This window comes from Euprymna scolopes, chromosome 23 (assembly GCF_053919585.1).
Source record: "Euprymna scolopes isolate OS-2025 chromosome 23, ASM5391958v1, whole genome shotgun sequence".
In the NCBI taxonomy this organism is placed as follows: Eukaryota; Metazoa; Mollusca; class Cephalopoda; order Sepiida; family Sepiolidae; genus Euprymna; species Euprymna scolopes.
Window position 1 is genome coordinate 78857816 of NC_136504.1, and position 13512 is coordinate 78871327.

General features: G+C 29.8%; 1 protein-coding gene across 2 annotated transcripts in view; it reads left to right on the forward strand.

Moving 5' to 3' along the window:
- The first annotated feature begins 1058 nt into the window (after window positions 1–1058).
- LOC145246033 (protein regulator of cytokinesis 1-like) overlaps window positions 1059–13512 on the forward strand; it is a 63547-nt gene continuing 51093 nt past the window's right edge. For both annotated transcript variants that reach the window (XM_080107859.1, XM_080107860.1), the window contains exons 1-2: window positions 1059–1196; window positions 10583–10838. In XM_080107859.1, coding sequence (XP_079963985.1) covers window positions 1189–1196; window positions 10583–10838 — 264 coding nt within the window. In that variant the 5' untranslated portion in view covers window positions 1059–1188. The remainder of the gene's footprint in view (window positions 1197–10582; window positions 10839–13512) is intronic.

Consider the following 13512-nt stretch of genomic DNA (forward strand, 5'->3'; position numbering starts at 1 on the left):
TTCGCGCACGTCTGTAGTTTTGAAACCGTGGGAAACTTAAAAGAAAAATTGCGCAATAGATGATACACAAGCAACAAATATAACATTGTAAAATGCTCATCTAAAAAAACATCTTTAAAATGAATAAAAATAAATTTAAAATAAAATAAAAGCAAGCAAAAAATAAATGTATGAATTAAATTTACTCAAAGAAAAAAAGTCAAAACGGAAAACAAGCTCGATTAATTTGGAGTTCAAAATCAATTTGGCATTTTTGGGGCTTTTTTATAAATTTATTTTGGCCTGAAAAAGTTTTTCATGGCTAAATAGACAAATGTTTGCACAGGGTCCACACTCGTCATTAAGTACCCTTATTTTAAAGCGTTTATTTAGTTTGAAGAACAAGTAGCGTCGAGTATTATGTCAGAACAAGAAAAATGGCAGACATGAGACGGTCACATCTTTGGAGTTTCGATAATCGCTCGGAAATAGAAATAGCACCTTTTTCTGATTGGCTTTTCCTTTCAACATTTCACACGTATGATACAACTTGTGTTTCACTGTTATTGTTTCTTACTAAAACGTGGTTTAAATAATACAACCTTGTTTAGAATTAAGGCCAGACCTAATTTTGCTCTAAATAATTTAAGTGACTGAAATAAAAACTACTCCAATTTATTTTTTAATAAATATGTATGTTTTTGTTGGATTCATTTCTTTGTTTCATTTAAGTGAATTTTTTGATTAATAAAATAAAATAATTATTTCTTTTCTTTTAAAGTAGTGATTTTTTAATCAAATTCTAAATTTTCCATTTTTTTTTTTTTTTTTGCACAGGGTCCACTACTCGTCGTTAAGTACCAAAATAAGTTCAAACACTAAAAACATATCCAGCTAAGTAGACGAAAACAATCTGTCTTTTCGATTATTTCTCAAGTAAATGCTGAATGTGTATTTTTAACTAAATAATCAGGTTGAGACATAAGATGAAATGGGCGTTAATTTTTCTTTTTTAAAACTAGTTACGTAAACTATCTCTGATCTGAGGTTAAAACCGGTTATTTTATGAATGAGTCATATTTCGTTAAGACAAACAGAATGACGTCCCTTGGCGAATTCAAATTGACCAATCAGCGCGCGTCATCTCCGACGTGCAACGGACAAAAAAAGAATACCCTCCAAATTTAAAACGGTTTAACTAAACTGAAAATGTCTGTGTAAGTACTTGCTATTTGTTTTTCATTTCTTTTACTCTTAAAACATAATTATATATTTTTAAAGTCGTGTTTTATTTCTCTTTGTATATTTATGTTGTAATGTTATTTCTTTTTTTATTCATATTACAAATTTGTCTTACTTTCTACAACTGTGATGTCTATCAACAAATACTAAATACTAAAAAAAATACACGAAATTAGATAACGGATATTTTGCTTTATTGTATTGAACAGCACGATAAAAGGTTTTTAAAAAAATAACAACAAAAATATGCAACAAATAAATGTTACCAAAGACAAGAATGCGTTATTTACATGCCTGAATAAGTTTATTTTGGTTTTAACTTTTTTTAAAACGTTTTTCTTTTTGTTCAAAACTAACCTATTTTTTTCGTCTCTATTTTAAAGAATTATAAATTACGGTTAACAGTGTTTGATGAGAAAAAAGTCTGGGTTTGTTTTACTATACACATAGATTCGAAAAAGTTGTCAAAAAACAAATAAATCAAAGGCAAGATAAATTATTTTTCTACCTAACTTGATAAGTTTTTAGTGTTTTTATTCGTGTGTATAGTAAAACAAACCCAAAAGCCTTTTGTGAAATTTTCAACAGAATCTTTAAAAATATTAAATTTGTCCTTTTCTAAATTACTCCTTCGAGAAATAGTGTTTATTTTTCTGTTTATGATCCTAATAAACCATAATACTTGCTTTTGCTCTTTAAACAAATATTCGACAGAAATTACGTTTCCGTGGACATTTTTAAAAGCTTCAACATATATTTTGCACACACAGACGTAAACATTTATTAACTGATACATTTTTATACAATAGATGTTTTTGTTTTCAAATATTTTTCTGTTCGGAAAAGAAATCAAGTATTTCCTCATATATTAATATGTATCCGAGAACAATATAATTTCTAATTATGTTTATTTGTTTGTTTCTGTATTTAAAATTTATGTAATAAAAAAGGTGCTTCTACACTATTGGGACGAAATTTCGGAAATCGTAAAACTGAATTTCTCATGAAAATCATGGTATCTACGTATTTTTTTTTTTTTTTACACGGGCATCACTACATTATCAAGGCCAAGAGGCCACTCAAGGATAAGAGTTAAAGAGTGTACAGTAGAAATTGGACAATATAGTAATAATTAGTAATGAAAATTTGATAACTTATATGGAACGGCTCATCAAGAACTTATTTACGTTAGACTTGAACACAACCATATTGCAGTCAGCAGGAAAACGGAAGGCGTGCAGTTGCAGTAGTTCTAAAGAAGCTTTGTTCATGGAATCTACGTTTAGGTTTTGGCACAGATAAAGAGTGGGGGGAATTATTGATAGTGTTTACAGCTAGACGTGTGTTTCTTGTGAAAGTTAGGCGAAGTCGAACACTTTCCATGAAAATAACGATACATCAGAGACAAACTCGCAACATCTCTTCTGTGAGATAGAGGTTGCAGGGAAGAGAAAAGGACATCTCCTACGAGGTACGAAGTCTATTTTGAACTCTATCAAGGCAGGACAAGTCCTTTCTAGCAGCTCCTGCCTAGATGTGGCAACAGTATTCCATCCTTGGACGTACCTGGCTCTTATATAGATAGAGAATTGCATCAGCAGTGAGATATCTACTGGATCGATAGAAGAATCCCACCATTTTTCCAGTGGCCTTGACAACAGATGTGTTCCATTTAAGATCAGGAGTAATGGTCAAGCCCAGAAGCTTGTCAAAACTTGAGGCCTCCTCAAGACGAGAGCCATTCATTTCAATTGATGGCAGATGTGGATCAGAATGTTGATGATGTAAAGAGAGGAGCTTGGTTTTAGATGCATTAAAAGTAACCAGCCACTCCTTTCCCCATTGTACTACGTGCTCAAGATCAGAGGAGAGAGAATCGGAAACTTGGTCGTTTACTGTCTTAGATGTGCTACCATAAATGGTAGTGTCGTCAGCATAAATGTCTACCTCGTATTTTTAATAAAAAAAATTGCGAAAATTGATAAGGGAGAATATTAAATAAATTAAAAATAGAATTTGATGAAAACGCTCGTAAGACAGTTCAAAAGGGAGGTAAGTTTCCGTTTTGATTTAAACAAGATGGCCGAAAATTTTCACCTGCTAACACGATTAATGTTGTTTTGTTTAATAATTCATTAATATTCAAGTAATTTCGACTGCATAATTTGGAAGCTACCGTTGTAATTTATTAGAATTGACAAAAAAAAAAAAAAAATCAGTTGAAACCGTTTTTTTTTTTAAATCTGAAAACTTCATTTATCGACTACAAAATTTCGTCCCAATTCTGTAGAAGCGTATAAAAATTCTGGCGCAGTTTTACAATCGTTCATTGTGCAGAGGGAGACAACTCTCTTTTGCTAAAAGTTTTTTTTGGGTAAATTTTCAGATTATGTCCACCTCCACAATTTTCTTTTCAATGACGACTTTTATAAGTTTTCGACTATGCTGAATACGAAAATCCCATTGAAATTTTGCAAAAATAAGTAGTTATCGAAATATAAAATGTATTATGCATTGTATTCTTTGGCGGCCATTTTTTTACACGCGTGTGCGCGCCATAAACAAATCTACTCATCTATGACTGACACTGCACGTGCGTAAAAAAAGATGGCCGCTAAAGAATACAATGCATAATACAACTTTTTATATCTCGATAACTAATTATTTTTGCAAAATTTCAATGTAATTTACGTATTCAGCATAGTCGAAAACTTATAAAAGTTGTCATTTAAAAGAAAATTATGGAGGTGGACCTAATCTAAAAAAAAAAATACCTTTTTTTTTTTCATCTCCTAATTTAGGACGCTCGATGCAGCGATATTTTTTATTAAATCAAAACATTAAAAAAAACAAACAAAAAACAAAAACAAACTGCGACGAATGTTTTTAATGTAACAAAGAAAGTTGATAACATAAAAAAAATGTAGTTTTTACGCGACTATTAAGAGAAAACCACCATTAGATGAAAACATTTAAGGAGCTGCGGCAACATATTTTTTTTTTTTTTTTTAAGTAAATGTATTTGGCAAGACTGGAGTTTAGGTGGAAACATAATTTCGAACTCTTTATCGCATAAAAGAAAACGAAAGTCACCGTTACGTTATGAAAATGTAAACAATTTTTTAAAATAATTTTAAAGAATGAATACCTTTTTATAATGATAAAAATATTAATAGAAATATATTAAATTATCGGAACATATAAAACATTTAAATATGAATAGCACTTTTCATAATTGTAACCTATTAAAAGCAATATGAATAGAACTTTTTCTAAAGACCTTTTTAAGTTTAAACAATATAAATAGAACGTTTTAGAATTTTAAGCAATGTGAAATGTCAAAATTGAATCACGTGATTATTATTAAATCACATGAGTAGTTTAAACACGCGTATTCTATTGCACTTTATTAATTTTCACGTGTATTCTCTTTCAATTATTTTCAATTTTTTGGGGAAAAAAATGAAATTTATTACTTATTCCTTTCAAAATTAAAATGTAAAAAGGTTTATATTGTTTAAAATTAAAATTGAAAAACGTGAACAATATTTCTTTCAAAATTATAAAAAGAAAATTCTATTTCTGTTGTGTAAAATTAAAAGTTAAAAACTATGGCCACCACTTTTAACAAATAAATAAAAAAATTATATTGTTCAATATTCATAAAACTACTTATTTGCGGAAAATTTAAATGCAATATTCTTTTTTAACATATCCGAAAACTTATCAAAGTTGTAATTTTAAAGGAAAATGTTAAGATGGAAACCAAGTAAAAAATTTACCATGTAAAATTATAAAAAGTTCGATATTTTATGGTACCATGCTATAATAGTAACGTTATTATTTCGAAAGCAATTCTTAACATAGGGAGGGGGTATTTTGTAACTATTCTTTGCTTCCACTTAACAATTTAATAATAATAAAAAAGATATCGTGAAACTTGAATTTAACTAGAAAAAATCTATTTTAAAATAGGATGGTACCAAAAATACATAAGCACCAAAGTTCTATTTATGTTGTTAAAAATTAAACATAAAATTACAAAATGTCTATATTGGTGAAAATTAAATTTAAAATGTTTATATTGTTTCAAATTATAAAAGTTCTATTCATATTGTTTCAAACTTTAAAATAAGAAATAGGGGGCGCTTCTACACTATCAGAATAAAATTTTGTAGTCAATAAATGGAGTTTTCAGAGAGAAAACAATGGTTTCTACTGATTTTGTTTTTTGTCAATCTTAATAAATTGCAGCTGTTTTTTAAAATCAAAACAGAAAGTTACCTTCTTTTTGAACTCGCCTGTGTCTTATATGAGCAAATACAATCGTTTTCTTGAAATTCTATTTTTTATTTTCTTTAATAATTTTCCATCTTATCGATTTTCGTAATTTCGGGGTATAATTATCTTAAAAATATGAGGAAAACGTAGATACCATTGTTTTCATGTAAAATTCAGTTGTATGATTTCCGATATTTCATTCTGATATTGTAGAAGCGTCAAAAATGTTCTGTTTAAAATAAATATTGTTTATTCTTTTAAAATAGTTGAAAATTTTAAAAAGTTCTGTATATATTGTTTATTCTTTTTTTTTTAAAAAAAAAAAAGGTTGTTTTCATAACGGTGATTAGGTAGCAGTGTCAGAAACCGATCTTAAGAATGCGTGAAAAAAATTTGAATAATTCGACCTCTTATCTTTACAAGCTTATAACTACTTGAAAAATGTAATTCAAACCCTAATTTGTTTTTCAATTAAAGGAGTAAAGACCAGATTTAAAAACAAATAACAGGTTTAATAGCAAATTATGCAATATTTTTATTTTTTATTTTTTAATCTGTTTTCTTTAAAAAAGATTTGAAAATCAACAAAATTTTACTTACTTTGATTATAAAAATCGATATAAATTCCAAAAAATCACTTGTCTATAAAAATACTATTCAATGTGTAGTTCCATTCTTCATTAAGATTTTATCCATATTTATATTTTAAATTCCATTTATTTTTTAAATAAAAGAATTTTTTAAATTACTATTTGAAAAAGGCGCTATTACGTAAGCATTTTTACGTTCTTATCAAAAAACCGGAAGTACTGGTTTGCTCTTGTTTAGAACTACTGCTGGACAGAAGGAACCACACGTTTGCGTTAGCTGTCTAGCCTTGTGAGTGAAGAAATATGTTCCCATAGTTGAAAACTAGTCAAATTTTACTTGTAAGTTTTTGCCTTTTTTAAAAAAAAAAAAAAAAAAAAAAAAAGGGGGGTCAAGGAATTTTTTCTTTTCTCAAAGAAATACATAAATTTTTTATTTAATATATTTTAATTCTTCTTTATCGAGTGTTTTATTTTTAAATATCTAAAGAAAAAAAAAAAAAAGTAAACCTTGAATGAAATAGAAAAAATTGTCGTCAGTGTCCAATATTTACAGAACGTAGGCTTTCAATTAAAAAAGAAAAATCAATGTGGTTTTTAAAAAAACGGGAATATTAACCGGTCACGTGAGAGATGGTTACAAAGTAGGTGTTCAATTTAGTAAAACATAATTTAAAAGTGACCCACGACGATTAAAGTCATAAAAATATTTTTTTTCTAAATTTTTTTTTTTAATCTGAAAGTTAATGAGATTAATGCGAAAAAAGAAAAGTGTAAATTGTGGAATTCAGAGGGGGGGGGGCAATTTCCTAAACATCTGCCAAAATTTTTTACAGTATACGAAAATGTGAGACTAAAATTGTGTTTACATTATCGATGCTTTAAAACAACGTTCCTATGTAGTGATGTTTTGAAACCGTAACTCCTGTTTAAAATATCTAGCAAAAATCCGCTAATGATTAGATTTTCATGAAATTTTCGTCATTTATTCATTCTTAACTTGCATTAAAAGTAGGTTTCGTTAAATATATAAAGGGAATATATCTAACAAAAAATAACTACTAGTTAGAAAAACACCCTCTCCTCCACATGTTAAGAAATGCGTTTCCATAAAGTTCTCTGCATAAGAACTATTTATTGTTTTAACTTCTTTATTTCATTTTTGTATTAGCTTTTGTGTGGACCGTTCTGCTTTATGTTGAATGCCCAGAAAATGTCCCTTCTGATTAATGTTTACCAGTTTTAAAATAAGCAAACAAACATGGCTGTTTTTCAGAATAACTGGTAAACATAAATCAGAAAAGACTTTTTCATGGCATGTATGTGAAGCAGAATGATTTGCACAAACTGGAATTTTTTAACAAGAGATTCGTTCTGTTTTTTTTTTTTTACATACAAGAATTTGCAACACTATAAAAAAAAATTGTCCAGTTACTGAATCCATTTGAAAAAAAATCACTGAAGAAGCAAGTCACAGAACTTCAACCATATACCTACAATTTTAGCTCTGAGATTATTTCTTTCAAAAGCTGTTGAATCTAATTCTGATTTTTCTGACTTTAGTGGAATCCTTACCACGAACAATTTGAGGAAACAAGATTTTCATCCTATCTAAATGATAACTTGTCTACTTTCCTAAATTCAAATTTAAATTTCAAAAGAATGACCTGGAAAACACTAAGACTCTACATCTACTTTCTACTGATGATACTGAAGCAGAATCAGCAGGGTACACTTTTTCAAGCTCTGTTGAAGGTCAAGAAGATCAAAGTAAAACTGCATCTGTTTCAAGCCTGTTTGATGAATTAACTTTGAATAAACCTACAAATCAAAACTTAGAACAGGTAGAAGCTGGTTAAACCTGGAGACTGCAACTACAACAGAAATACAAGAATCACAATCTAAACTCAAAAGGAGTAAATCCCTTATGGTTAAGTGCACAAAAAAACTTTACCATTATGTAGCTTTACAATTACTCACAAGAGATGATCCATTTCAGTGGTGGAAGACACAGGAACGTCTTACCACTTCTGAGTAAACTGGCTTCAAAATATTTAAGCGCAGCACCTTCATTTTGGAGGGTGATAGGCTCTTTAATGCAGGTGGTAATGTGTATGAACACATGAGGAACAGGCTGTGTCATGAGAATAGAGAAAGTCTAATGGTTCTACATTACAACTTAAAAGTATTCAACTTTAAATTTTGAGTAGACTATGAGAGCAGAGGAGGTAACAAGAATAGAAGAAGCAGAGCAGCAACAGGTGCAGAACTTCAGATTATAGTTATTCACTTAAAGAATTACAATTTGTACTTTGTAGTTGGTTTGTAATTTCTTTTTCTTATCTATTTGTTTGATTATATTCTTTTAAGAATTAGAGATTGTATTTTTTAATTTTATTTAATAAGGGCAAAAAGCCATAATAGTGGCCAGACACTTAATTAAATGTTAAATTAGCAGTTACTATGTTAATGTGTCAAAGCTATCTGATGAGTCACTTGGCAGTGATGAAATGATTTAAATTTAATAGGAAAGAAAAAAATAATTAATCGGCTGATTGGCCGATTATGGATTAAACGGTACACCCTTAATTTCTAGAGATGTTTAATACCATATTCTGATTCTTTGCACAAAAGTACATATATGTGGCAAATTTCATAGCTTAATTTTGTGTTTAAACAAAAATATGCCATTTTTACAGTGTGTTAAAAAAAAAAAAAAAAAAAAAAAAGCATATGGTCTTAAAGCGGGAGGGGGGGGGGAATATCCAAACATGCAAGGCACAAAAATAGTCATAACTTAGTTTTAGTCATTTTTAAAATTTTCAAGATTTTTAGGTCCTAAAACATATGACTTTTGTGACTAATGTTGGGATACTTTGGGTTACTTAAAACTTTTCATGTGTATTACTAGATAAATCTGTTCGCCTTTCTATTGAAGAGGCCTTACAAGCTAACCAGAATCTTTTCTAATATGTCTCGTTAATATTCTCTAACAGGATTTTCTGGCTGGTTGATAAGCCATTCTGTTATCATCTAACTTTAAGCAAATTACTGTTTTGTATACTTTATGTAGCATCTTTTTGCTGTCCATAGACTGAATCATTTGAAGTCTCATGAGATTTTTCTGATTACTACGAAAACATTCTCCTCGGTATTCATAAGTCACTGTTGCTAATCTGTGCTGCTGTATGGTTGTAAGACTTGAATCTTGCACAAAGATCTTCATGCACCCAAGATTTTTGACATGTTCTGCCTTCAGTACATTTTATACATGTTAAGTTTTGAGACATTGTGTTGAACAAAAATGGCGGCGTAATTCAGATCAGTAACCAAGATGGCGGCTAAGAATCAAATGTGGTCCGTGGCGTAGTTAACGGCAAACTGATTGAATTCAAAATTCGACAATTTTTATAATAATTTTGAAACGTTTTCATTGGTTGTTTAGCACAGCCGGTTTTTATAAAAATGATTGGCGAATTCATTCGTCTCGTACCCCCCCATTAGGAGTCAAAAACATTTTACAATACATTTGTTTCTCCAACCAAATCTCAAACTGCATCTTCCATACAAGATAGCCTGCATGATTTTAGAGTTTGTTGTTGTGACCATAAATGGTTGAAGTGTGTCACGGACTCGACTGCTGATTAGCAAATGTGGTGGACTGTCATAATGTTTGGAGCCAACTTAACCCACATCAGATGAATCTAATACAGTTTGACAATGTCGTTGCTGGTGTCTCATTTTATTTGGTGTAACATGTATACTGTGTCATCTACCATGCATAGTGAATGTTAGGGCAAAGCATTTTCTTAAGTTTGAAAGTGTCAGATTATTATTCTAAAGAATTTATATACAGTCGCTGGAATTTGTAATTTAATCATTTTTTTTAGGATTTGGATGTTAGAATGATCTCAGTTTGCAAAAGTGGTCACGTTTTGTTTTTGATATTTTAAATCTGCTTTTGGATATCTATTTAATAAATTTTATTTAGATATTGATTTCTAAGTCTTAAGTGTCAAATATCAGTTTTTTTAGATTACTGCCTTTAACAATATCGGAATATTTGAAAAAATATTTTTATAAACTCTAAAAATTTTTATTTACAAAATTTGTAACATTTTGGTATCACAGAGTTGTGGTAGGTATAAAGCTTTATAGGGCATTTTATAAAACTTTGTGTCTATGTATTAAATGACTGAGTAGTCCCTGGATTATTAGTTGGTATTAGCATCAGGTGGGGTGAAGGATATATAAATAAGTCTTTTTTTTTTTTTTTTTTTTTTACCTCCCCACTCCCTCCCAAAAATACTAGAGACAAGTTTTGTTAATTATTGTGAATTTAATTTAAAAAATTATTATTTTTTTTTAATTAAATTTCGAAAGGGAATAATAGATTATCTAATTTTTTTTACTTTCATTGTTTTATATTGAAAAGAGAGGAAAAATTAACATTTCGTTTTTCATTTGTTTGTGTTTCTTTTTTATCTTTTTAGTCAAAATTTGCCCGAACTTCTAAAGAAAGTGATCGAGGAATCACTTAAACATCTGACTGGTTTGTGGGAGAAGATTGGTTTCCCAGAGGAACAGCTTGATGAACGGTGCAATAGCGTTGTTCGTCATGTGGAAAGCTTGTTTGATGAAATGATTCAGCAGGAGGCGAGCGTGCACGATGGGTTACTTCATAAGATCAAAGAGCTTGATGAGAAGCTGAAGGTTTTAAGCCAAGAACTTTCACTTCCTCCCTACCAGGTAAACTCAATCATGGCTGCATTTAATACCACTATGCAATGCTAGTATTGCACAATGAACCAATTGATGTCTGAATAGTTAAAGCAGGTGTTTTCTGTTGAAAACGAAATTTGTGATGAAATGCTACCAAAATTTTCTCTAGCTCAAAAATCAAAAAAGTTATGTCGTTTAAACTTGATGTATGCACCCTTATTTACTATCACGAAACGCTCAATATTTCAAAATCATGATGAAATTGTGACTCATAGACATTGAAAGATATTTAATTAATATTTTTCCTTGAAATATGCTTTATTATTTAATAAGATGTTTTAGATTTAATTTATTCCCCAAAAATGATTTTTTTTTTTTTTTTTTTTTTTTTTTTTCCAGACTTTTTGCTTATATTTTTTCCTTTCTAGTCCAAATAGCTAACCTGGAATTGACACACAAAACTATTTGAATTTCAGAAAGCACTTACTAAGTCCTTTTGTGCTGGTGTCTGGTTTAAAAAACTTTTTGGTTAAAAAGTAAAGCCTTTTCCATTTCCTAGTATAAAAATGACAGTATTTCTATTGAATTTATATCTGAATTGCCATGAAATAGTAATTTAAGGTTCAAAGTTGGATTTTAACAATTTTTCGTAGAATTAGAAAGTATTATCATTAGTTTTAACCAATTACTTATTGAATCTTGCCATTTTTCCATTGTTATACCTAAAATATCTTGGATGATATATATCCATTGAAGACAAAACACAAAAAATTCAACTTGGTAAAATATACCTTTTTATAATTGTTCTTATCTATTTAAGCTAAAAATATTGTGATCACTTAAATATAAAAACAATTAGATGAAGTTGAAAGCTTCATTGTAATGAAAGGTATAAGTAGATACCAGCAGCAACCTTAAAATGGAATTCATAAAAATGGCCAAATCATGTGTATGTATCTTATTTGTTTGAATTTGCATTTGGATAAAAAAAATATTGCACAAAACAGTAAATCTTATTCTCTTGTGTTTATTTGTTATTTGTTGAATAAAAATTCTATTTTACTGATTTATTTTCATGATAAATGTGATAAAATTGTGACATGGAATACTAGCTTGTAATTTTTACATTATCAAGAAAATCGTGCACCTTATTTTAAACTCTCACGCATTTTTACCATTCAACCAATAAAAAAAAAAAAACTAAAAATAGCACCAAATTAATTAAAGAATGATTTTTATTTTCATATAATAATTGTCACGAATATACAAAAAGAAACGTTAGGGTTTGTGTTCTTTGATAGAGGCGCTGGTTGAGTTTGAATAAAATAAATACGTATTAGATATGTTTGAAGCCAAAACAATGCATTATCTCTATATAAATAAAATGAACTCATTTTTTCCCCCCGTCTGATTTTGACATTAATAGGATTAAAAATCAAGATATTTCATGCAAATATAATATGCACAAACGGCAGAACAATATCTGAGGTGTGTTATAGGCTTATTATTTCTCAAATTCCTCGATAATCTTAGATTTCTATACTTTTTCTGCTGAGAAGTCACGGCCAAAATCGGTTAAGATCAATGGAAGTGGTAAAATATTTTCTCTAATAAATTCCTCCTCCCCCTGCCACCACTTAACACCGGTTGGGGATCGTTCACAAGGAACAGTTGAGAAGAGAACACCGGTTTGGCTTCGTAGTTCTTTCATGTGAAGTTATTTAAAATCACTAAACTAAGCTGCAGTGCTCTGTGGCGTAGTGGTTAGCGTGCTGGACAATTCACATTATATTTTCACGTTTGCGCCGACCTACCGTAGTCGTTTTTTTTTTTTTTTTTTTTTTTTCTTTTTCCTAAACAACTGGAATGGACTTTTCTTGGTGGCCGAACTGTTAACGTTGGAGATGTTTTTTTTTTTTTTTTTTTTTTTTTTTTTTTTTCACACTTTATTTTCCTACTTTTACTCATGACTCCGGGTTTGATCCTTCCTACTTACCTACCATAACATTTTTTAAAACTCCCCCCCCCCTCCCCCGTCCCGGAAACAAACACTCGGGCAACGCCGGGTACCCCCGCTAGTTACAAAATAAACAGATACACAGGCGGCAAAAAGAAAGTTTGCACTTGTAATTTTTTTCAAAAACTGCAAATTTAAGTTAAATTTAATGAAACTGTTTAAACAAACTTATTGATTGGCCTTTTATTCTTCTGTTCATGTTTGACTTTTAATTGAAATATTCTTGTTCACGTCAATTTAAAAAAATTACTTCAAATTGAGGAGGCAAAAAAGCAAGTCCGCGCAATGGAAACTCATTTAAATGTAACTTTAGGACATTAATGCAACACAAATACAACAGAAACACAATGAACTAGTTAATATTTAGTAGCATAGCCCTTCTGCAATTTGACAGCCTGCAATCTTTTGGAATTTCTTGAATTAGACTGCAGCAATACTCTGAGGAAAGGGCAACCCACTTTTCTTTCATTTTTATCCAAAGTTCTTCCAAATTTGAAATTTTATCATTGCGTAGCTGTAATGCCATATGTTTTTGATAGGACTGAGGTCTGGATATTGTGCAGGCCAATCCAAACACGGAATATTATGCTCTTTCAGGAACCTCTTGACATTGCTAGCAGTATGAATGGGAGCATTATCCTGCATGAAGATGGAATTATCATTCAAATTTCAACCAAAGTAGGG